Source organism: Lytechinus pictus, chromosome 4 (assembly GCF_037042905.1).
Source record: "Lytechinus pictus isolate F3 Inbred chromosome 4, Lp3.0, whole genome shotgun sequence".
Classification (NCBI taxonomy): Eukaryota; Metazoa; Echinodermata; class Echinoidea; order Temnopleuroida; family Toxopneustidae; genus Lytechinus; species Lytechinus pictus.
Window position 1 is genome coordinate 23,326,330 of NC_087248.1, and position 26,014 is coordinate 23,352,343.

A 26,014-nucleotide genomic window follows, 5' to 3' on the forward strand; every position below is an offset into this window, starting at 1 on the left:
ATGAAACTATGGAGCTTGGTAGCTCCATTTTGAAACCAATAAGGACATTACTGCTACACATATTATTTTCTATTTTATAAAAAATATGCAAAATGCCGCTTCCTCTGAAATCAGGTCCTATCTAGGCACAGACCTGGCTTGATTGAAAGTTAGCTTTTATCAACAAGTGGGTCTTCACTCGAGACTAGCACAAATAAAAGTTCAGTACACTAGCAAATGGCAGGGAGAGACCTTAGGCTGCATATTCAGACAATTTGTGTGCAGTGGGGTCGAAATGATAAACATCGGGAACCAATGGCATTTCAGACCCAGAGGATGTTGATAACCAGACAAAATAAAAACAGAGCGAAAGACTGTGCGGCTAAAAGTATGACTCACCAAATGTAACCCACGATGCTCCCACTGATACCAAAACAAACTAGCATATTTCATTTATCAAATAATAAATATAGGATGTGAATGGGAGTTTCTATTACCCCCTGGGTAATCTATCAAATATGTTTGTATGATGCCGAGTGGAAAAGAGGAGGAAGAAGATGGGTGGACAATCTTTCTCATACTTTAGCAAATCGTGAGAAATTTACTACTGCTAAAATACATTTTCTGAAATGCAAATTATGGTGTTTTGTGCTTTAATATAGGTGTACAGCGATACAGATATTTTGCCTATGCATCATGTTTATGGTAATAGGATATGGTCAAAGCTGTGGAAATGATTTAATTCTGTTGAAGTAAATCAGAAAAAATAATCATCTTTAATTATTTATTTCTTTCCTTATTTATTTTTTATTCATCTATTCATTTTTGTATTCATTTATTCATTCAGTTATTCACTTATTTATTTATTAATTATAATCATGATTTTCTGAAACATACTCTTCTTTGATCTTATTTTATTTCTCACTGCCTCTTTCTCTCTATTCCTCATCTCCTTTCCCCTTTTCTACATCCCCCTTTTTCTTCCCTCTTCTTTCCCCCTCCCAAGCTTCTCTCACTCCCCTTTTCTTCCCTCTTTTTGTCTTCATTTCACTCCTCTCACTCCTTCTTTCTTTCTCTTCTCTATCTAAAAAAATGTTACATGTATTGATCAATCCCCCAATATCTCTTGTATTCTCAGTAGCTTAATCTGCACCTCAGTACAGCTACAATGAATAAATTCAGTATTTGTAATACCATCATCAACATTCTTGTTGAATATTCTGTCTCCACCTCCTTCTTTCTAGTCAGCAATCTTTGATTTGTGAATTCCTTCAAAATATTATAATCAGGTCTCAATTGCACACCAACAGATGTAAATCATACCCTAAAGCTTCAAATGATCCAAGACAATTTAACAAAAAACACAGAACCTGCTCACTGCAGGGAAACCAGTATACTGCCCTCTACTGGTCATATACCATATAGTCTGAACTGGTCAGGTGCTCTGATAGTGTGTCTGCTCAGAGAAAAATGGCACAAGTCGCCAACGTAAAACAATCCTCTCTTGGCCTTCTCTATGATGAGCAAGGGCGAGAAATAGCTCTAAATCATATCACAAGTTCAAATTGTTTCAAATTTCAGTATCAGTGATGTAAATCACCATGTTAAAATTTATCATTTAAATTTTGAACACAAATGCTGCTGTAAATGTCACCATTTACAATGAACAACAGTAATAATAGCAAATGAATTTATTCATAGCACATCTATATTGGCTACAAATTATCAAACTGATGGTTTAATACATTCCTATTCCCAGGAAGCAATAACACGCAACAAGACACACCTACCACTTATTAACAAGTAACAGCACCAAATGTGTAATACAAATGTCAGCTACATACAACATCATCTTATTTCTACAATACAATCAATTCCAATGTCAATATACCACAATTTCAATACTGAGCATCAATGGCTTACCAATACATACCCACCACTCTATCCAAACCAACAGTATCTGTGACCACTCAATGATAAATAGGCCTACCACTCCATACAACGCAAAATCATTGCATACCACTCAAAATCCATCACACGTTTTACTTAGCAACATTGTTACTCACCACTCAAACTCCATCACTCCATACAAAGCACCATATAGTGTTTCCACTCAAAATCCATCACACGTTTTACTTAGCAACATTGTTACTCACCACTCAAACTCCACTGCTCCATGCAAAGCACCATATAGTGTTTCCACTCAAAAGCCAACACACGTTTTACTCAGCAACATTGTTACTCACCACTCAAACTCCATCACTCCATACAAAGTACCATATAGTGTTTCCACTCAAAATCCACCACTTGTTTTAACTCATTAATATTGTTACTCAGCACCAAATATCTATCTCTCCATGCGAAGCAGCAATATCAAGGTACAAAGACCTGCCACTTCTGCAATACTAAGCAACAACATTGCCCAATGATCATCAAATCAAACAGATTCGGCAACTTAGCACAAGCCTGCGCCACGTCTTATAGCAGGAACCGAAGCTACATGTACGTGTCTTTTCGTTTTTTGTGTGCAACTTTCATGCAGTCACTGTTGTGTCTATGGCTTCTGTGATGACTTGAAATGAAAAGCTGCTTGCCGGTATCCTGCTGTAAAGATGGGACTCTGACTTTTAACAAGGTACCCTACTCGGTTTATTTTCAATTGGTCCAATGCCAATTCGTCCAATTACCAGCTGGTCTACAATCATTTGGTCTACCGTCAGTTCGTCCACATGGTCTTACATGTACTACCATTTCGTCCACTTACCATTTCGTACAATAACCAGTTGGTCCAATAGCCACTTGGTCCATATACCATTTCGTCTAATTGGACAAAGTGTTAATTGGGCGAAATGCATGAAAATAAAATGGATATTAGATCAACTACGAGAGGAAATGGTCAATCATTTGGTCTACCGTCAGTTCGTCCACTATCCACATGGTCTAATTGCCATTTCGTCCACCCACCATTTTGTCCAATAACCAGTTGGTCCAATAGCCACTTGGTCCATATACCATTTCGTCTAATTGGACAAAGTGTTAATTGGGCGAAATGCATGAAAATAAAATGGATATTAGACCAACTGGTTACGAAACGAAATGGTCATAGACGAACTGGTGATTAGACAAAGTGATGACTGGACCAAACAGGTGTTAGACGAAAATGTTGATGGACGTAATGGCATTAGACTAAATGAAGTTCGACCATGTGGTGAGTGGACGAGTCGGCAGTAGACGAATTGGCAATTTACCCCTACTCGACAACAAAACTGCCCAATAATCAACATTATCAAACAGACATATTTCACACCACTTCTTACCTGTTGCCGTTGTAGCCACACCCTGACTTTATCTCTGTCTTCCCTCGCCGCCTTGTCCTCCGTCTGGCTATACAAGGCCACTAGAGGGCTCTCTACGCTGTCTAGCCAGGATGTGAATTCCGCTAGCTGACTGTCAATGTCTTGCATGGATTGAACCGTTTCCTCTATTTTACCGAGTCTCACGTTTGATCTGCAATAAGGGAATAAAATAATGGCAATAATCATAATAATAATCATCTACTGTACATAAAGCCATCCATCTAGATAAGTCTATTCCAAGACACACTATAACACCGTTCTCATTATGCTTTCTAAAACTAGATCACTGGAAACCGGTTTGGGAAACCAGTCTGGCAGATCGCTTTGCTAGCGTTCCAATTAGATCACCCGAAAGTGGTTTTCAAAACCACTTCACGGTAGGCGATCTTGTTGCGTTGGGTACGCTCTCAGTTTTGCACGAAATTTGAAACCACAGCGCAGGCATTCTCCACACAACATGTGCGAAGATCGCTTCCCGAAGAACGGTTGTGTCCTCACGCTAAAACCAGTTTAACAAGCAAGGCAAAGCGATCTTGAAAACTACATCGCGAGGTGGTTTTATGAACCGGTTAGGAAGGATGCTTCCAAGACCGTTTCGACCGCTCTCATCGCACGTTAAACTAATTTCCACTAAACTAGTTTTAGGAGGGTAATGAGAACGGGGTCTATTATGATAACCCTAGCTTAAAGGTGCATGATCCTCGGATTCAGAGGGGGCTGTTGACATGCGTGTTGCAGACAACGCCAACAGCCCACTGACACCAGCATCATATAACACATACGCAGATGCCATGTTCCAAAAGCATGAAGCTACATTACTAGCATATATGGAAGTTTCAAACCAATTCAGAGGTTCTAAGTTCAAGCCTCGAGTCTTGTCCTTCTGCCAGAAGCGCAAAAGGTTAATCCTTAAATCTAATTGTCACAAACGTAAAATCATGACCAATCACAAATCGTACAACCCGATACTGGGGGCATCAATGCAGAAGCAAGTAGTATTTCTAGCTTCATACTTTGATCAATACAAAAAATCATGGTTAATTTTATTCAAACGATTCCTAATAATAAAAAAAAAATGTGTATGAATATGCTGGTATATCAATCATGGTTGAATGATTATTCATTTTTCATACCAATTATCATTCAGAAAAATTGAGTTATCTCTGTATGATACAGAACTACCATAGGAATAGTACTTATGATGACCTTACAATTTCTACCAGGAATTGTGATTTCTACACAAAAGCAGTTACTCCTAAAAGTAGAAATACCGGGACAGTAGAACAGACAACCTAACCTTCACTCCTACAACCCAAACCTCAGCAACCACAATTAATAATAGCTTGTTCAATATGACCAGAATTTTAGTTTTTCCAATACTTATATTTCAGAATCACAATAGAATAAAACAAACTAGCACATCAATGATGTGGAGCTCATCCGGCATCTCGCAACGAAATTTAACACAATTTTAATTTCAGCCCAGTTGACACTGTAGTGAATTATATTGGTGACATAAATTGAGGATATAGAATTGAAATTGATGAAGAAATGACATACATGTAGAAGCATTTTTTGTGATCTATGAATACATTTCATATAAATTAAGCATAAATAACTTTCTAGTCAAAATTTCTTAACTCTGTGTAGAACCTTGGTGAACCTCATGTAGCTCTCAGATGGAATGGAACAAAAATAATCAAAATCAATCAACAAATAAATAAGTAATTTTTGTGAGTTTTGAAAATATATGAATAAATAAGCATATTTTATGAATTTCAAATTTCTGTGTTGAAATCACCACCTCGAGCTATCATATAAAGCAAACAAAATTGAAATTGATCAACAAATGAAGAAGAATTTTTTTTGGTGTGATTTATGAATAAATTATGCATGAATTAGCATAAATAATTTTCCAGACAAAATTTCAAAATTTTGTGTACAAGTTTGGTGAACCTCATGCAGCTCTACCAGATAGAAGAAAAAAATCAAAATCTGTCAACAAATAAAGAAGAGGCATTTCTGTGATTTATGAATAAATTTCGCATAAATTAGCATAAAAATTGTTCTATTCAAAATTTCGAAATTCTGTGTAGAAGTTTGGTGAACCTCATGAAGCTCTACCAGATGGAAGAAAAAAAATCGAGCTATCATATAAAGCAAACAAAATTGAAATTGATCAACAAATGAAGAAGAATTTTTTTTTTTGTGATTTATGAATAAATTATGCATGAATTAGCATAAATAATTTTCCAGACAAAATTCCAAAATTCTGTGTAGAAGTATGGTGAACCTCATGAAGTTCTACCAGATGGACGAAAAAAAATCAAAATCGGTCAACAATTATAGAAGAAAAAGCATTTTATGTGAATAAAAAAAAAAATTAATTTCGCATAAATTAGCATAAAAATTGTTCTATTCAAAATTTCGAAATTCTGTGTAGAAGTTTGGTGAACCTCATGAAGCTCTACCAGATGGAAGAAAAAAAATCAAAATCGGTCAACAAATAAAGAAGAAGCATTTAATGTTAATTTTTAAAAATTTGCATAAATTAATTTCGCATAAATTAGCATAAAAATTGTTCTGGTCAAAATTTCAAAATTCTGTGTAGAAGTTTGGTGAACCTCATGAAGCTCTACCAGATGGAAGCAAAAAATTCAAAATCGGTCAACAAATGAAGCATTTTTTGTGAATTTTGAAAAATGCGCATAAATTAGCATATTTAATGAATTTCAAAATTCTGTGTAGAAGTTTTGAGTCCCCCACCTAGTGCTATCATATAAAGCAAACAGAATTGAAATGGCGAAGAAGTAGCATTTTGAAATTGTTGACGGACGACAGATGACAAACGCCACGGCATAAGCTCATTTGGCCCTTCGGGCCGGATGAGCTAAAAATGTTGTTGGAGCATGTATCCAACATCAGGCTTATTTCCCTTTTTGTCTTTATTTCAAATCCTATTCCTCACAACAAAGAACTGTTTTTATTAGCGACAAATCTCTTCATTTCTGACGTGAACCCATGAAATATCCGTAAAATTTCTCTCTAAGAAGTTATATGAAATATATACATGTACCTTGGTCACATTTGCTCTACAGCGGCTGTACGGCGAGTTGAAAACAGCCATTTTAACATTTGCTGTACCAGCTGCATAAAGGTGGTTTGAATTAAAATTAATAAAACGACTGTTTTTGACTCGCCGTACGGCCACCGTAGAGCATGTATCCAACATCAGGCTTATTTCACATTTTTGTCTTTATTTCAAATCCTATTCCTCACAACAAAGAACTGTTTTTATTAGCGCCAAATCTTTTAATTTCTGACGTGAACCCATAAAATATCCGTAAAATTTCTCTCTAAGAAGTTATATGAAATATATACATGTACCTTGGTCACATTTGCTCTACGGCGGCTGTACGGCAAGTTGAAAACAGCCATTTTAACATTTGCTGTACCAGCTGCATAAAGGTGGTTTGAATTAAAATTAATAAAACGACTGTCTTTGACTCGCCGTACGGCCACCGTAGAGCAAATTTACAGTGTACAATGACCATCAGCATTCCAATCCCCACTCTTCACACAACTTTGAGGAAGATGTACCCTAGCTTTTGGACTAGTATTTGTAAAAGAGTAAATTGAAGATTAAGTAAAAAAAGAGGAAAAGGCAAGGTTCAAGTACTTTTGTCAACAAACAAGTATTTGACCTAAACACTGTGTTGTTTACCCACACCAAGTCAGAGAGATGATGTCATAGATGAGGCATAGGTTTGGGAAGTGACTGAAAATGTATAAGAAATAGACACAGCACACATGGGACTATATGCAATGTATGAAGGCCGAAGCTTGCTGGGCAACCCCTTGCTCAAGGAAGAGGTCTGATAATGCAGCCTTAAGACGGGGATGGAATTTGGGTTCAGAAGGTGCCTCAATCATGTCGAGTAGTCTGCCAGCAAAGGCTCATATTTAACACTTCAACCAATAACAGGTCTAGAGTTAAGACTAGACGCCAAAGACTCTATCAGTGTCAAAGAAGTAGATTGGTATGGCCATAGCCACAGTACATGCATGGTGAATCTAGTCTCACTAATTCAGACTCTGCATTATGCAAATTGCGAAAACCAGGGGTCTGTGCCTGCAGACTACTTGTTGAGGTACTACAAGTTGTATTTGTGCTAGTCTTGTGTCAAGACCCACATGTTGATCAAGATTCAATCAGGGTCTTTGCCTGCAGACTACGACAAACCCTTGACACTCATCTCACAGAATTCATTCCAATACACACACACAGAATATTTTTAACCAACTCCAATCTGTCAATGGATTGCATGCCACTTTGCATTAACCAACCGTTGGTAGGTGGTTTAAAAAACAAAACAAGTATACTCTTTTCTTCACAAACACACCAAGAAACTAAGCAAGAAACACAGCGTCAACCCCATATTTATCACTCAAAACTTTTGTATATTTCATTTTGGAAAATAGGAACATGTGACTTCAGCGAATTTGATCCAATTCATATCATCATCTGCATAATAAACTCAGACACCAACAAACACAATTGCAATATCTAAACTCTTCTCAAAAGAATCGGGATATTCCAGTAAGAGATACCTGTCCTTCCAGTAAATACAACTTCCATGTATACGCCTGCAGGTGGTGGTAGCTTATTGGTTCAGGTGTGGAGGCCTACCTGCTCTGCAAAAGTATGGGAGTCTACCCTTTTTCTTTCTTTTTCAGAAGTTCTGCTTCCACGACAGCTCCAGCCAACTTTCCCCAAAGTCTTACCATGGACCTATCACCTCTGCCCCAACTACCAATTCAGTCTTCAATCACCGCTGCCAAACACATGCCTTTTCAGCCTCCAAAGTTCCACCATTTTCAGAGAAGAATGTAACAGAATACAAGCATAATTTGCTTCAAAGGGTTCCAATTCAATAGAGAATAGTAGTGGAGTTCTTTGCCGAATATGAGGTGCATATTGGGGAGGGAGGGAGGCGGAGCTGGGTATGTTTATGATACCCTCATCAGCTCAAGCAAAACGCTAATGTAAACTCTAACCTATTTATGACATTGATGCCCAGTGAACTCCAACACATGGGTGTGTTCACATGATGTAAGCTAATAGTGTTTATACTCCAAAGTTCCTGTCAAGGTAACAGGTAAATGAAAACGTAAACGGCAAAACACTCATGAAACTGTAACATATGTATGACATTGGTGCCCAGTGAACTCCGTTACTTGGGTATGTTCACACAACGAAACATAAATGTGTTTACACTTTCAAACTCTGTAAAGAAAACAGGCAAATGAAAATGTATGACAGTGGTGCTTGTAATTTAGGAATTGAATATTATAAAGTAAAGACAGATGATTATATCCTGAATTATCAGCCCATTCCATGCTTTATTTGAAAAAGACAAAAATATACAGATATTTTTATTACTGTGATCAGGCATCCCATCAAAATTTGTGCAGATGTAAAATCACAATATCTAGCCAATAAAATACATTTTCTAGATAATATAGTTCACACTGAAACTGGTTTGGGGCACATGCATTAATATAATCTAGTAATGAAACGGGATAGTGACATGCACTTTTGAGGGATTTACCAAACTAAAGATGTTAAAGTTTTAACGTTTCAGCTTCGTTAAACATTCTTGCATCTAAACAGAACCCACCGACTGTTTTCTCAAGCCATATTGAGTAGTTGATGTAAAGCTCTACTACTCAAAACCCGGGTCATGACCTCTTAAAACGCTCCAGTCCCATGTTGGAACACTCCCATCCCTCACGATAGTCTTACATCTCATACACTAATCAGGAAATAAAAAATATCGCTAGGCCATTGAAACCTAGTCTGCTGTGCAAACCCTTCACTTGAGTAAGGGGTCTGAATGTGAAGCCTATGATGACTTGCGTACTGATTGCCCTCTCACTGAAACAGTCAGTTTTACGTGTGGTAGTCTTTGTGAAGACCCACTTGTTGATCAAATTTCCAATCAGGGTCTGCGCCTACACACCAGTTAAAACCTTGTATTTCAAAATTTAACAATTCTTTCTTCTGCTTTTTTTTTTTGGGGGGGGGGGCAGCTTAGAAAAAAGATGGATTTTAGAAATATGGCAATGGTTGCAAGTGTGGAAATAAAGTCTCTTAATTCCTGTGGAGAATACCTCCCAGTCAAAAGCTCTGAAATCAAGCTTTGTCTGAGGCATACTAATTTTTGTATAGTTTGAGATACAAGCTTTTAACAGCACAACAGCATGATACAGCCAGCAAATTTTAGAGAGGAATACACTAGCTGGGGATGTGAATTGATACAGTATTCAGTTATTTCCCCTGTCTATTTTCTTTCATATGTAGGGAGGTGCCTTTTTTTGCTTTAAAATTTGAATTTGCAACTATCTTTGGTACTGGATAGGCCTGCTTATTAGTGAAAAAATAAACATGTTGAAATATACGGTGTATGTATGAATGCCACCCCCTAAACCCCCTGCCCCCTTCCCGTCAATACATGTACATCTGAATTTGAAGAATAAGAGTGTCTTCCACCAAAGTTTACCAAATCTGTAAAAAAAAAAAAAATTGCCAACAAGGTTGATGCCTTGTTCATCAGATCCCCCTCCAAGGCAAAACCGGTATGCAATCCGTTTGGGTGCCCTTCATATCTGAGACAAAACAGTATACCTCATACATCTATATACAACATGGTATAATCTGGCATTGGTTTATGGGCCGAGGCCTCTATATTTTTTCTCGTATGGACAAAATTGTTGGCAGTTGGTCTATTTCTCAGAGAGTCTAATGCCACAAATGCCAAATCCATTTGGTCTACTATCAATTTGGTCTAATTGACATTTGGTCCACACTACACTTGGTCTAATATCCACTAAGTCTAAGTCTCATTTCGTCTAATGCCAATCTAGTCTAATTTCCACTTCATTTACTATTTTGTACTATCAAATGAAAATTTGTTTTATAGACAGTTCGTCTAATCCTCACAGACTAAATGGAGTTAGACAAAGTTGATATTAGACCAAATAGGTATAGCCTGATTATAAATTACACAAACTGGAGACCAGTGCACTTCATAAAATCTGATATAATAATCAATTTGCAATAACAGTTTTAAGCTACTGAAATCCTTCGATCTGATTGGCTGATAGTAAACTAGTTATAGAAATTGTGCATTTGTTATGACAAGTCTTTATGAAACAGGCTGTGGGCTATAAATGGCACATGAACCCTAATGGTTAGTAGGTGTACTGGTTGTAGACGAACTAGGATTGGACCATGTGGGTTGGGATCAAATGGCATTTAGACTAACACGGCATAGACCAATCGGGTTCCATGACATTTGCTCCGATGGATAATCTACAGAATAAGCAAAGCATAAATCCTAACCTCCAAAACCAAATTAACCATAATCTTTACCATTACATTATTCTGAGCAAAGAACTCTACTACAATCCTAACTCTAACCTAGTCTGCAGGCGCAGACCCTGATTGGAACTTTGATCAACAAGTGTGCCTCCACGCAAAGACTAGCACATACAAAACTTGCTGAGTGAGAGGGCCTTCAGTACACAGGCATGAGCAGGCTGCACATTCAGACCCTGAACTCGAGTGAAGGGTTTGCCCAGCAGACTAACTCTAACCCTACGCCCTCTGAGATATGAAGACCGGAGCAATTGTCCCAGCCTGCATGAGCAAATGTCCCGTCACCATCATTCGGCAAGCTATCGAATCGTCTCTGTGGAAAGCGCAACGTGAACAGAGCCTCCATGCACTCTGTCACCCCTCGGTTGGGAGGGAGTGTGTAAATACACATGTCAAGAATGATTGGTTAAAGTGAGCCCCTAAAAGCAAAGTGACACCCGAGGAATTCTAGCCACCTGCACAGCTCAACCAGTATCAAGGGATTCCAGGAGTTTTAATTGGTATGTTGCATGCACGACCTCACAATGTGCTTCTTTCGAGAGTGGAAAGGAATAACGCTAGACTGGTATTACAAAAAAATGCCAATATTTGTTCTAAAACAATAACATAAGACCAGGGGAGCGTTTCATGAAAGGACTTGTCAGACTTTTTATCCGACAAGTAATGTTTTATCCGACAGTTACTATGGTAACAGTGACTCTTAGCCAATCACTACCAAGGAAAGTTGTCAGACCTGACAACTTGTCGGACGAAAATGTTGATGAAACGCTCCCCAGTAATCAAAAGAAAAAGACAAATATCTGTTACACATAGTAATATTGGTATTTAAAAGAGTAAAAGAAAAAGACCAATATTTGTTTCAAAAGAATAGCATAAGACCGGTAATTAAAAGAAAAAGACAAATATCTGTTACACATAGTAATATTGGTATTTAAAAGAGTAAAAGAAAAAGACCAATATTTGTTCCAAAAGAATAGCATAAGACCTGTAATTAAAAGAAAAAGACAAATATCTGTTACACAAAGTAAATTGGTATTTAAAATAATAAAAGAAAAAGACTAATATTTGTTCCAAATGAATAACATAAGACCGGTAATTAAACGAAAAAGGCACATATCTGTTACATAAAGTCAAGACCTGTATTTAGAAGAAAGGGCCAATATCCAAAAGAATAAAGCAAGAGCAGTATTTCAAGAGGAAAATGCTAATATCTGTTCTTCTGTAGTTATATACTGTACATGTATAGCAAAATCTTAAAGGTATGGAACACTAGTGATAGCAACATATTTTTGGCACGAAACAAATGAAAGACAAAGTATCAAGGTGTCTGATTTTCATATACGCTAGATAAGACAGAGATGCCAACCTAAAGGGATGGTTGTCAGGAATATTTACCATATTTGTCAGGAACAAATGGGAGTTTCTCAGGAACATCCCGCGAAGTAGCATCGTTTATACGCTCAACCACCCAATCGCCATTGAATTGTGCATGCATGAACCGCGGCTTGCACTCCGCACTTCGCTGTGTATTCAGCAGCAGCGCGCGGAGGCGCTTGCAATAGAAATCTCAGTAGAGAAACTCCCGTTGGTTTACCGTTGGCCACACACACGCTGCATGCACGCTACATGTATACACAATACACGCATATACATGCACAATACACAATACACGCATATATACACATGCACAGCAAAGCAATACACAATACACATGTATTGTAGTTGTTTTTTCTGTAACCTTTTTATTGTTGCCGTAACACCGTAATTGGAGGAATAAAATCGGAACAAATACGGCGAATCCATAACGGTTGGCATCTCTGGATAAGATCAAAGGTCAATAGGTCATGACCTGTGTGAGATTTCATGTATTATATCATATTGCTCTGATGTGCACTCCAATTGCTACTGCAACAGCACACCACCTACAGTACAAACACCATTATTATCATACATACTACTAGCACCATCTCAACCCCTGTCATAACCATCACCTCTGTCGCCATAAATGTAAGTACCATCCACACCACTACTACTACTACATCCACCACCATTCTGACCCTACACCATCATTCTAAGCACTACCTTTGTCACCATCACTACTGTTGGAAATGACCCATTATTCATATGGGTCATTTTGGTTAGTAATTTTGGTACATCTTGGTACCACACCACACCATAAAGAATTGGTACCAAACCATATCCATCTTAATGGTACCACACCTACCAACACCACCACTACCACCATTCTAACTTTCCAAGCCCACCACATCACATCACCTATGTCACCATCACTACCATCCATGCCACCACCAATACCACTACCATCATCGCCATCCCGAACCCATGACATCCCCTCTGTCACCACCATCATCACCATCTAACATCATCACCATTCATCTTTATCTGTGATATATATTAGCCCATCTCTGGTTGACACCATCTACAACCTGTTTGATCTTAGTGATGTCATCATCCATATATTCCATGGCTACCTTCAATACCTTTCTTGCCATCACACCACCAACAGCACCATTATCATCCATACCAATACTACCAACATCACCCCATCCACCACCTCTGTCACCAACAGTACCCTCCAATCCACCACCACCATCATCATCATCCTGAACCCAAATCATCACCTCAGTCACCAAAAAATCACCAACCCCATGCACCATCTATCATCATCACCATTCATCCTTACCTCTGACATATATTAGCCCATCTCTGGTTGACGCCATCAAGAACCTGTCTGATCTTGGTGATGTCATCATCCTTGTATTCCACGGCTAACCTGTCACCGGATTCGTTGACTGCATCAAGGCAAGGCTTCCACTGCTCAACTTCTTCAAGGAACCCCTGAAAAACAAGAAAGATCATGTTATCAGGTTGGCACCAAAAGGTTCTTACCACTAATTTACAGGGATGGAGCCAAGGCCAGGAGGTTTGCGTCACAAGGCTGCAGCTGAAGAACACATCCTCCCATAGACTTTGTACACGGGACTCGGCCAGAGACCAAGGCCAAGGCTGGCAAAAATGGGGCCTCGAGGCCGGCCTTGACTAGTCTGCTGTGCAAACCCTTCACTCCAATAAAGGGTCTGAATGTGCAGCCTACATGTATAATGCCTTGTGTATTGAAGACCCTCTCGCTCAGAATTGAGACAGCAAGTTTTGTATGTGCTAGCCTTTGCGCGGAGACACACATGATGATCAAAGTTTCAATCAGGGTCTGTGCCTGAAGACTAGGCATCTACTCAATCATGCTCCTTTATAGCATTAAAATGAGAATAACCTTGACTCCATGTCTTCAAACATGGGATACAGGCATTAATGCACAATGCACTGATGCGATGATATCACATCTGAAATGATTTTTTTTTCAGATTCCTATCACACTTTGTACATACCTTTTTTTAACTCCTTCACTGCCAAGTTTGAATATATGTAGATTTCAACTTCAATTTTTTTATTTTTTGCATGAACTATAAGAAATACATGTAGGATATCTGGTGGGTGTTTCATAAAGCTGTTCATAACGTAAGAGCTGCTTTAAGAATGACTGGTGAACCTCTCTAAATACTCACCAATGAGAATTTAATGGTGAATATCATTTACCACAAGAAAGGATCACCAGTCGTTCTTAAAGGAGAATGAAACCCTTGAAACCAGCTGAATCCATATCAAAGAGAAAAATCAAAGAAACATATTGTTGAAAGTTTGAGGAAGATTGAATGAATAATAAGAAAGTTATGAGCATTCGAATATTGAGATCACTAGTGCCATGTAGATCCTCCCAACGGCAATGCGACCAAGATCTGTGATATCACACACGTACAACTCCCTCATTACTTTAGTACTTATTTCACTTATATTCTCACTTTTATAGAGTCTATCACAAGGTGAGGTGTTCTCTTTATGAGATGACAAGTACAGATGTTTCACAACATTATATCATTGATGAATCGTTTGTCATATGATTAGAATGAGCAAAAAGAGATGTTTTGGGGTATATTTTCAGTGTCCAAATGGGAGAGTTGTACGTGTGTGACATCACAGATCTTGGTCGCATTGCCAATGGGAGGATCTCCATAGCATTAGTGATCTCGACATTCAAATGCTCATAACTCTTTTATTGCTAGTCCTATTTTACTCAAAGTTTTGTTGATCTTATTCTTTGATTTTTCTGCTTTCACAAAAGCTAACTTGCTCCAAGAGTTTCATTCTCCTTTAAAGTCACTCTTAACTTATGAACAGCTTTATGAAACGGCCCCTGTGTTGCTCATGTAATACAGCTCATATAACATTTAAAATGATACACACAAAAAATAACAAAATAAATTTACAAATATTTTTTTAAAGACATACATTTTTCATTCAGCTTCAGGATAATCTCCCAAATCAGTGATTGTACCAGCTGAAAGACCTACCTTTTGCGCTTCTAGCTGAGCATGAAGCATCAGCATCTCCTGGGCTACAGGAGGGTATCTATCCAGCGTCCCTTCCATCTTGTTGAGCCACGTTAGGAGCTCTTGGGTCAACTGGTGGAAGCGTTGGGAGTCGGTCATCATCGTCTCGAGTTGACCGGCACGATGGGTAGCTCTCTTCTCGGCTCCTTCCCATAATTCTAGCAGTCTTGCCACTATTGGAAAACAAAAGTAATAATATAGGTATTTTGCATGATACACATGTACGTCAATTCAATCAAATCGTTTATATCACGTTTACTATTGGGACCATATTAATCTGTTTGACTTTTTTTTTATTAGATCAGAACAATATCTCTGAAGTGCTTTTACAGATGTATAATCACCCCATCATTGGATTCTTGCTTGCAAAACACATTATATACATGTATGCACTTTTTCTCCTTCCTGGGGAGAATTCCAACAGGTTTTCAAACTCAACTGCTCGGCATACTATATTGGCTTTTGCAATCTCCCTGGGTGAACAGTGGCTAAGTATGGCATGACGCCTTGCAAAAATAAAAAGGGTCTCTTTTGTACTAATTGCAATTATCTATAGCAACTAGACGATGTGAATAATCAATTTAAAAGCATGTCCTATAAGTTCATAAGTTGGTATTTTACCAGGAGGTTGTAATCCTAAGGCACCTTGCCATAGGCAGAGCTGCATCTTTTCTGCAGCTTTTGAATACCAATTCTCACTTTTGATCACAATTAATAGGGAATACGGGAAAACTGCTATGAAAAGATGCATCAGGTTCCCGCCTTGCAAAGAGTTACGATTGATCCAATCAATCTCAACCCTATGGAAATCCATCAATGTCATAATTTTTTTTCTACTAGAAATTTGCTCAAAGTCCTTTGTAAACAAAGAGGAGCACACTGAATTTTCAAGAAAACAGTAAATGTATGAATACAGAATTGAACAAACATGCATTTTAGATGTTGACGTTGCTGGCCGTCCATAGTTGTGATTGATTGGATCAATCACAACTCTTTGTAAGACGGGCCCAGGCCTTTATAGTGGAATTCCTGCTAAAAGAATAACCACTTTTGACAAGTTGTTTAAGATAGAATAAGTCTTAACCCATTTCCAACTAGAACTGGGTGATAACTGTACAAAGTCTATGGGAATTACAGAATTCAGGTTAACAACATTTGTTGGGGCCCGTAACACAAAGCTTAGCAATCAGCGTAGAACATTTTTTTACGATTGATTCAATTGACTACAATGTACGATCAATCTTAAAAATCAAGCTTACAATCAATCGCTAAACTTTGTGTTGAGGGACCCTGTGTTACGAACAGAAACTGTGAATACATGACAACTAGATTTAGATGATTCTTTCAGAGACCTCCTCCTTTTCCACCAATGCAAAGAAATGGACCGATGGGCACTTACTTTTCTCATGTAATAGTCGTTTGTCGCCCTCGTTGGCCGTCTCCTCCTGTATCGACTTGGCCCTTTCAAGAAGCTCCTTTAATTGCGGATGCTTGATGTCCAAGTCTTGAATGTGAGACTGTGTTAAAGAGGAATGGAAGATAAACAGATGGAGAATATGAGTGAGTGATTGAATGAATTAAAGGACAGATGAGACATAGAACATGCTTGGAAAAGAGACGATTTGAGATTGGAGGAGGGGGGGGTCAAGTTGTTGATGGGGTAGATAAAACATACAGAGGAAGGGAGAAAAGTTAAAGAAATTGAAAGATAAAGGAACAGAAAGGGAAAGAGAATAGGAGTTTGAAAGAGAAAAAGAAAGAGAGATATAGAGAGTGAAAGAAAGAGAAAGATTGAATGAACAGGAGATACAGGAGAAACAAGAAAGACGGAGAGAGCGACAGAGGGGGGGGGGAGGAGGATCAGATATTTCATAAGAAAAGATAAATAAACGAAGGAGTGATTGACTGATTAACTGATTCATTCAATTACTCATGGACTCTTAGTGCAAAGAACAAATAGATTTTCGAATATAGAGAAAAAACATAAAAGAAATTTAATTTTAAGGAAAATGTTGAAGAAAAGTAGAAGACAAGGTGCTTTCAATTCACAATGTAAACAATGACATTGGCTAAAAACATTATTCTATTTTAATTGTCTAATTTTCTATTTTGGTGCTAAAAGTGTCTGTACAATCTCTTTAAAAATGAATTTCAATAATATGAATATTTGCTGCACAAAAGAAAACATTTTTGTGGTTAAGTGTGCCTACTACTCTAAAGTATTGTGCAAATTTTCACTACAGCTTTAAACTTAAAGGCAACATAACAAATGTATTATTATCTAGAACATGTAATTGCTATAAAACTTACATAAAAAAATTGTTTTTCCAAGCATTAATTCTATTCAATCTCCGGTGTTGTTTAAAAACTATGCTATTTTATTCTAAAAGGGGTAAAATGTGAGGAAATTCATTAATTAATTGCACAGGTGCGAGGGTGCATGAAATTAATGGCCACCACCCAGTGAACATTGGACAGATAAAAGAGAATGAACACAAAATAAATACTAAGATTTTTTTTTAATATCAGTGGTAAGAATGAGTACAATTGGAATATTATTCAACACATTTTTATTGATTATGCAAGATTTCATACATATGAAAAACACCCTTTTTCTTACATGTGATTATTTTTAAAGGCTCCTTCAACCAACCTCCTCAAATTGGCAACATTCCTAATGTCTAAAAAATTCATATGCACAGGTGTAAAGAAGGGTGACTCAATAAGCTGAAAATTTGATTCTAAAGTTCATTTTCCTTTTGCACAATCACCTTTTCAAATGTAAGAGAATCAGTAAAACATGATACATGATTTTTAGAAGACTTTTGCTCTCTAAATTGCTTTATCTAGTATATTTTCTAGCTTCTAAAACCGTTAAGCTTTAATGAGGTAGCCATAACATGAGGCATGAATGTCATGAAAATGTGAAATTATTCAAATGTATCCAATGAGATGCCAAAAAAATTGAAGGAAAAAAATAATACAGCTAAAAGATATTTTGTTCATTTAACCACACTAAAAAAGAGTGGTATTCTGAATTTGTTCATAATGATAATCATAATACTTGTCAAAACAAAACAAGTATATCAAATAGATACATGTATATACACAATGTAAAAAAGGGCTGTAATCTCTATGGCGACATAAGTAGACTGTGACAAGCCGTTTTCTTAATACCATTTCAAGATATCAAGAGTTTGCTTTTTGTTAAAGGACAAGTCCATCCCAACAAAAAGTTGATTTGAATAAAAAGAGAAAAATTCAACAAGCATAACACTGAAAATTTCATCAAAATCGGATGTAAAATAAGAGAGTTATGACATTTTGAAGTTTCGCTTCATTTCACAAAACAGTTATATGCACATCTCGGTCGGTATGCAAATGAGGGAACTGATGACATCACTCACTCACTATTTCTTTTGTGTTTTATTATATGAAATATTTTGATTTTCTCGTCATTGTCATGTGATATGAAGTTTCATTCCTCCCTGAACACGTGGAATTCCATTATTTTTACATTTTGTGCTTCAGGCAAGGAGGTCCTAATCATCAAATTCGTAAAAATTGAAATATTGTATAATTAAAACAATAAAAAACAAAAGAAATAGTGAGTGAGTGACATCATCGACTCTCTCATTTGGATGTAACTGGCTCGTTCATATAAATATTTTGTTAATAATAAGCGAAACTTTGAAATGTCATAACTATCTTATTTTACATCCGATTTTGATGAAATTTTCAGCATTGTGCTTGTCTGATTTTTCTCTATTGATACAAATCAGCATTTTTCTGAGGTGGACTTGACCTTTAAGGAGAAATTGGCTGGCCACACTTACAGCACGTCAGTATACATGTATGCTGGACAAAACTTCTAGTTTGGTGCTGCTCGTTAGTTACGAGCAACTTTACGAAAAACTGCATGGTGATCTTTTCTCAGAGGCTAAATCCACGCCTATAAAAATTTTGTGCGAATGATTTACCTCAAGAAAGGATCACCAGCCGTTGGTAAAGTCGCCAGTAACTTACAAACATCATTATAACACCCACCGGGCTAACTTCTCCCTTTAAAGAGAAAAAACCTCCAGTATTTGATGTTTCCCATGATGTGATCATTATGAAAGCAATTGTGAAAGGTCCTAATTGGGTAAAATGAATCGTTTCGTGTTGACATTTACCAACGGGCATCAACGCACAAAGACATCCAACAAGAGATTTAATAACACCAAAGAAAAGGCGACACTCCTTCGATAAATGAACGCCATTGTGAATGTGAAATGAAGTAAGAAGTAAGAAGGTCATAATTGCATTGTGGTTTTTCACCTCAGAAACCATGATTGTATAGTGTGTCCCATAGAAAAAGGAAACCCATTTTCAAAGATAGTAAATCACAATTAATAGAAATGTTTCAATAAATTTTATACTCATAGTAAGATAAAATCTCTTCTTTGATTTAAGACCAATTAGTGCATATTCTGCATAATTCATGTTTGAAAAAAAAAAGTTTTAAAAAGGGAGGGGGGTCCCAATTCAAGCTGTTTGCACATTCTCCACACCCTGGGCAACACATCTTACAACATTAAAAAACAAGGTCAGAAGGTCATAAGATGTATGCACATTTTCCTCACCGTGAAAAACACCACATCCTATATTTATTTCTAACCACAAGGTCAGATTTCAACGTCAATTCAGGTATTAACCCATTGCCAACTGGAACCTGGTTATACTTGTACAGAGTCTATGGGAATGACAGAATTAAGTATTCAATGGGTTAACTCATTTTGCATGGAAATACAAAGAATACCAAAATGCTTCAACTACACTTTGGATTGAAAATAGTTGGTATTTCACAAAACTGTTCTCAAAGTTATGAATAACTTAACTGATTGAGTAACTTATTGAATGACTGGAGTATGGAAAACCAGTATGTGAGCACAGGTTTTTATTCTGACAAATAAATTATGACTCTATTTCAGACAGATTCATAAAATTCATTAAAAGCAACAAATATATTTTGCCCAGAAAAGGTGTTTTTTACAGTATTATATTTGATCAAAATCTGTCTAATTCTACTTAAATCAATATGATTAAATATTTTACAAAATAAATTTACTTAACCCCCCCCCCCCCAAAAAAAAAAGACACACACATTTGGCATGTCATAAGCCAATCATGCCCGCATACATTCGTAATTCCGAAGCTTCGTTATTCCGAAGGTTCGTTATTCCGAAGGTTTGGTTATTCCGAAGGTTCATATTTCTGAAGGTTCGTAATTCCGAAGGTTTTTTAGTCCGAAAACGAAATGAGGTTCGTAATTCCGAAGGTTCGTTAGTCCGAAAACGAAGTGAGGTTTGTTGTTCCGAAGGTTCGTTAATCCGAAAAAGAAATGAGGTTCGTAATTCCGAAGGTTCGTTAGTCCGAAAACTAAATGATTAACTAACCTTATTTCGTTTTCGGACTAACGAACCTTATTTTGTTTTCGGATTAACGAACCTTCGGAACAACATACCTTATTTCGTTTTCGGATTAACGAGCCTTCGGAACATCGAACCTTATTTCGTTTTCGCATTATCGAACCTTCGGAATAACGAACCTTCGGAATAACGCCACAAATGTTCGGATAAACGAACCCTTTTTCGTTTTCGGATTAACGAACATCGAGGTATAGGCAATTTACTTGTTTCGGAATAACGAACCTTCGGAATTACGAACCTTCGGAATTACGAAGTGTAACCAATCATGCCTACTCCTTTGACTACCTATTTAGAAAGACAGCCTGCTCATAAAGACCATTTTTTGTCTGTCTTGGGTGGTCTTTATAAAGAATAAAGATTTTCCTTGAAAAGTATTTCCCATTGAGACCTGTATTACAGAAACTGCCTATAAAGGCTATCTGCTCATGGAAAAAGACTAGGAGGGTGTTTCATAAAGCCGTTTGTAGATTACGAGCGACTTTACGAACGACTGGTGACCCTTTTTTAAGAACCGAATCAACACCAATGAAAATGACTGGTGTATCTTTACTAGTCTGCAAGCCCAGACCCTTGGTTTTCGCAATTTCGCATCGTACATAATGTAGAGTCTGAAGCAGTGAGACTACATTCACTTTGTACTGTGGCTGGCACTTGACACGTACAGAGAGAGAGACTTTGGAGTCTAGTCTTCACTCCAGACATGGTTTTAGTTAAAGTGTCAAATATGAGTCTGTGATTGTAGACTATATCTTTTACCAACAGGAAGGATCACCAGTCGCTCATAAAGTCGCTCATAACTGACGAAAAGCTTTATGAAATACCCACCGGTTTCACTGTACCAGTCATTCGCATAGTTGTTAATAAATTTAAGAACAGCTTTATAAAAAGCAGCCCTGGGATGGCACAGAGGAGGAGTTTTGGAGTGAAATGGATGGTACAAAAAGGAACGAAATGCAAGGATGAAAAAAAAAATGCTTACAAGTCATGACAATAAAAATGTGTGTTACAAAAACCACCACAGACAATTATTACGCTGCAGTCATACTGGAACCAATGCCAAACCGGATGATGGTATCATTCATGTCATTGTTAATAACATAATAGAATTTGTCAGCATGGAGCCGGTTTCACAGTGTGACAGACATAGTGACTAGAACCTGTGCTTCCAAGTGTGAACAGTATGGTATCGACATGATTTCCTAAGAAAACAACAATTTTCTGTGCGGAAAACTTTAGCCTATTTATCTAAGGAATAGGGGCTACAAAATTTCATGACCTATTCCACTAGAAGTGCACTAATTGATGTCTCGAATTTGCAAAAACATAAAGGGATGTCGTACCCGAAAATTTTATCAAGCGTATAACGACGTACGTAGGCTATATGAATGCTTTGAGCGCCTAGGCAGCCCAGCTAAAGCCAGGGTAATAATAATAGCAGGGTAAATATACCTATATTATTATTATATTATTATCATATGGCAAGCCGTTTTCTTACTCTCATTTCTTGAAAATCAAGAATTGCCCTTCAAATGTTAGAAATACTGTACAGAGGATTCTCCAGATGAGGGATTTGAATTCTTGATATTTCTTGTTATTTTGATCAGTGAAATCGTTATTTCAAGAAATAGCATCAAGGAGAAAATGGCCGGCCACACACATGAACAGTATACTGGAATATGCTTTAGTAAACATTCAGATGTGACAGCACCTTGTGACTAAAAACTGTGCTTTCCTATATTTTCTATTCCTTTTTTTTGGGGGGAGGGGGGTTAAGTGCAACCTCGTTGTTCTACATTATGTGATGCAAAATGTAAACACCACTTAATGCTTGAATAAGGTATAAATTTGCAATACGTATGGAAAAATTGCAAGTTTATGACTCTTTTTGCTATGAAAAATGGAAATATGAATAGTGCGTCATCTTGAACATACAACCTTCTAAAATGTTATAAAAGTTTCAAGTTTCAGAAGGGTGCGTATATTCTTTTTTTTTTATAACTATGTAATTGAAAATCTGGAAGTTGCTACTTTAACTTAAGGGTTATTCATTACTTTAAATGGCCACTTCAAATGTTAGTGATTAGTTCCATCACTATACTTCAGGATTAATATGGTAGTACAATATGACTTTGAATTAAAAATCTAATTAGTTTCTTTTTAATGACCCTGCATATATATTACCCAAAGCATTAATAGCCCAAAACCTGATTTATACATGATGGGTGAGTGCATGGCATAATATGAGGAGTAATGTCTGTGATTTGAACCCTAAGCCCATGAATAGAGCATCCAAAAATGAACCACTATATCATTACAAAAATGTTATTTTATACTTCCATTAGGTGTAAATACAGGGTCTTGCTGTTACAGTACATTTAGATGTTAGATACACATACACCTTTTTTTTTTTAAAGAAGAGAGAAAAAGAGGTTGCTTTTATGTGAACTGACCATTTAAGTCGAGTTCACAGCGACCTAAAGCGCAGTTTTCACTGCGCTCCCAAATGTTTTGTGAAGGTTTTGAAAGGAAGCAAATGTAAAAGTGCAACATTCTTATTTTATGCAACAAAAGTGCGCAAAACGTGCATTTAAATGTTCAAAAGCGTTGCCAATTGTTTGTGTGTGTGGGGGGGGGGGGGGGGGTCACTTGGATTTGCTCTTCATTTGCAAGTAATTTTAAAACTTCTTCCAAACAAAAAGCTACTCCAACCGACTGCATGAACAATTGGCTAAGCTTTCAAACATTTAAGCTCATGTTTTGCGCACTTTTGTCGCATACAATACAAATGTTGGACTTAGACATTTTCATTTTTCACTTTCTCATCCTTGCAAAACCTTCGCAAAATGCTTATGAGTCTCGTGAGAATGGCTCTTAACAATGTTCAACATTTCTAGAGTGTATATCATGGAAATCCCGGAATAAATAGCCGAATGTTATACCGATAAATGCATGTACATGTACGTGTATTGCAATATACGAACCAGGTAGTTATGTTGGACAGCACAATGTTATGACATCAATTTTGGCAATGGCCAAATATATATTCTAGGCTAAAAAATATTTCAGTGTGTGAAATTTGGCAAAAAAATTGGCGGTGACTTTCAAACGAAACGTGATAAGACTTGTTACGAAGCGCAGTGGTGAGGTGCAGGCTAAATACGTATACCTAGTGAAATAAGCCGAAAATGGGTTCAAAGGATGACCTTTGAACTTTGAACTGACCTCGAGTTCAATTAACATGCTCACTATATCTACGACTAGCCCTCCAATGAGCTGCCGATCGTTAGCATCCAAGGAATAGAATGTCGGCAAGACAGTCGACCAAATATCCTATTGGGACGGAGGTTGTAAGGAAAAAAAAACATGCATTTTTTTCTTTTAAAGAGATTTAAGAAATGAATTGAAAATGATCCGCTTACTTAGAAATAATATAAATGTTCATATTCAGTGTTGAGACATACTTGAAATTTACAATGGGATCTACAGATTCGTATACCTGTCACAAGTCTGTTCATTATCTCTTTGGGACAAATTATATTTTAGAAGAAACATTTTTCCTACAAAATAGATGTAAATTTTTTAAAGCATAAAAGAAACAGAAAAGAATGCAAAAACATTACAAAGAGACGCAAACCTGGTCAATACAGCACCGGACTGCAATATATATTTGCAAATATATTCAAAGACAAGTATAATGGTTAATATGAATGTATGAAGACAATGAAAGGGGTATTGGGAGGGGCAGGCAAGGGTGTTAGTAATAACAAAGGAACCATTTAATTCAATATGGAAATGGAACTACTAAACTTTTCCCTGATTAAAGTGTACCAGTCACCTCAACGTCGTTGTTCATATTCAACAACTTTACAAAAATAATTAAAAGTAGATAATAATCTTCTTGTTTTCTTTGGGCAAGAGGAGTTTAAGGACAATGATTAAATAAAATCACACAAAAAATGTGTGTTTTTCTAATTGTGAGCAACAATAAAGGGATTGGAGTGTTGTGAAATGCAACCAGCCTGAAATATATAAGAAGCTCCTTGTAAGTAAAACTGGAAATCAAAATTTGGAAGCCATCAGATTTGTTTCCACAAAGGTAACTAATTTTTATTTTTAAATATATCTGACCTATAAATTTATACCAATTAAGAGAATGGAATCCTTTAATAAGCAAGTGGCACACTCAAATGGAAGCTGGTACACTAAATATTATACAGATATAGCACACTTTGGCCTGAATTCACAAAGGTGGTTTTGAAAACCCACTGTTGAGTCCATTGTTTATGCAGATTTCCTGTATAAATTACTCTTATTTTATTGCGTTTATTAAAAAATGTCCAATGCCGACGCGCGCTTTTGTCACAGTGCGCCAAATCGACGCATGTTGCCATGGTTATCTATGCTATTTTATTCATGAGTCCACTCTTCAAACAGTGGACTCATGAATGAAATAGTGTATCTAACCGTGGTAACAGGCGTCAATTTGGCGCACTGTGACAAAAGCGTGCTTCAGCATTGGACATCTTTTATACAGGCGCCCGATACGTGCTAAATTAAGTGTATTTTATACAGGAAATCTGCATAAACCATGGATTAAACCGTGGGTTTTCAAAACCACCTTTGTGAATTCGGGCCTGTATGTACAGTACCATTACATAATACAGAACATACACTTGAAGTGTGATGTCTCATAATACATATCTCATATAGACAAAGGATTCTTCTCAAAGACTATGTTTGACCATTTTTCATGAATCAAAATATCATAATCATTAATAATTTGATATGTAATCAATATTCAAAGGAGGGATAAGGATTATTTAAAAGTGGCAGAATCGACTAACCTTCTGTTTCATGATCATGTTCTCTATTTCCTCCAGGTCCCCTACGGTCACGACCTGCGACCTCAGCATCCTCTCAAGCAGCATCAGCCAATCACGGAGCTCCGCTACGACGTTGTCGATGTCGGGCCACGGGGAGGAGTCACGGCGGTTGGCGTCGATGGCCGGGGGCGGGACGGGCAACCTCTGGACCTCGGCGGTGACCGCGTCCACTGGCTCGCTGATGACTGTCGGGAAGACAAAGAGGGAGGCGCAGTGAAGAGCGCGGGTGACGGAAAACATGATTGCGTCGGAGGGGTTATATATAAATATATATTTATAATCCAAATGAGATAATCGGTGGTGTGGGATGTATAGTTCTAGGAAGATCACATTCTGGTAGGATCAAGGGGCTTGAAGCACGTCAATTGCACAAGGAACGTGACTGACAATGGATAGAGGAGACCGTTTTAAGAAAGTT

At 37.2% G+C, this 26,014-nt stretch overlaps 1 protein-coding gene across 2 annotated transcripts in view; it reads right to left on the reverse strand.

Moving 5' to 3' along the window:
- Positions 1-791: 791 nt before the first annotated feature.
- LOC129259316 (dystrophin-like) overlaps positions 792-26,014 on the reverse strand; it is a 45,462-nt gene continuing 20,239 nt past the window's right edge. The window contains exons 7-12 of one of the 2 annotated variants that reach the window (XM_064098675.1): positions 25,558-25,781; positions 23,936-24,043; positions 16,642-16,759; positions 15,204-15,415; positions 13,481-13,635; positions 792-3,486 (exon numbers count right to left, since the gene is read on the reverse strand). In XM_064098675.1, the coding sequence (XP_063954745.1) occupies positions 3,051-3,486; positions 13,481-13,635; positions 15,204-15,415; positions 16,642-16,759; positions 23,936-24,043; positions 25,558-25,781 (1,253 nt within the window). In that variant the 3' untranslated portion in view covers positions 792-3,050. The remainder of the gene's footprint in view (positions 3,487-13,480; positions 13,636-15,203; positions 15,416-16,641; positions 16,760-23,935; positions 24,044-25,557; positions 25,782-26,014) is intronic. The other variant, XM_064098676.1, reaches the window with a different exon arrangement.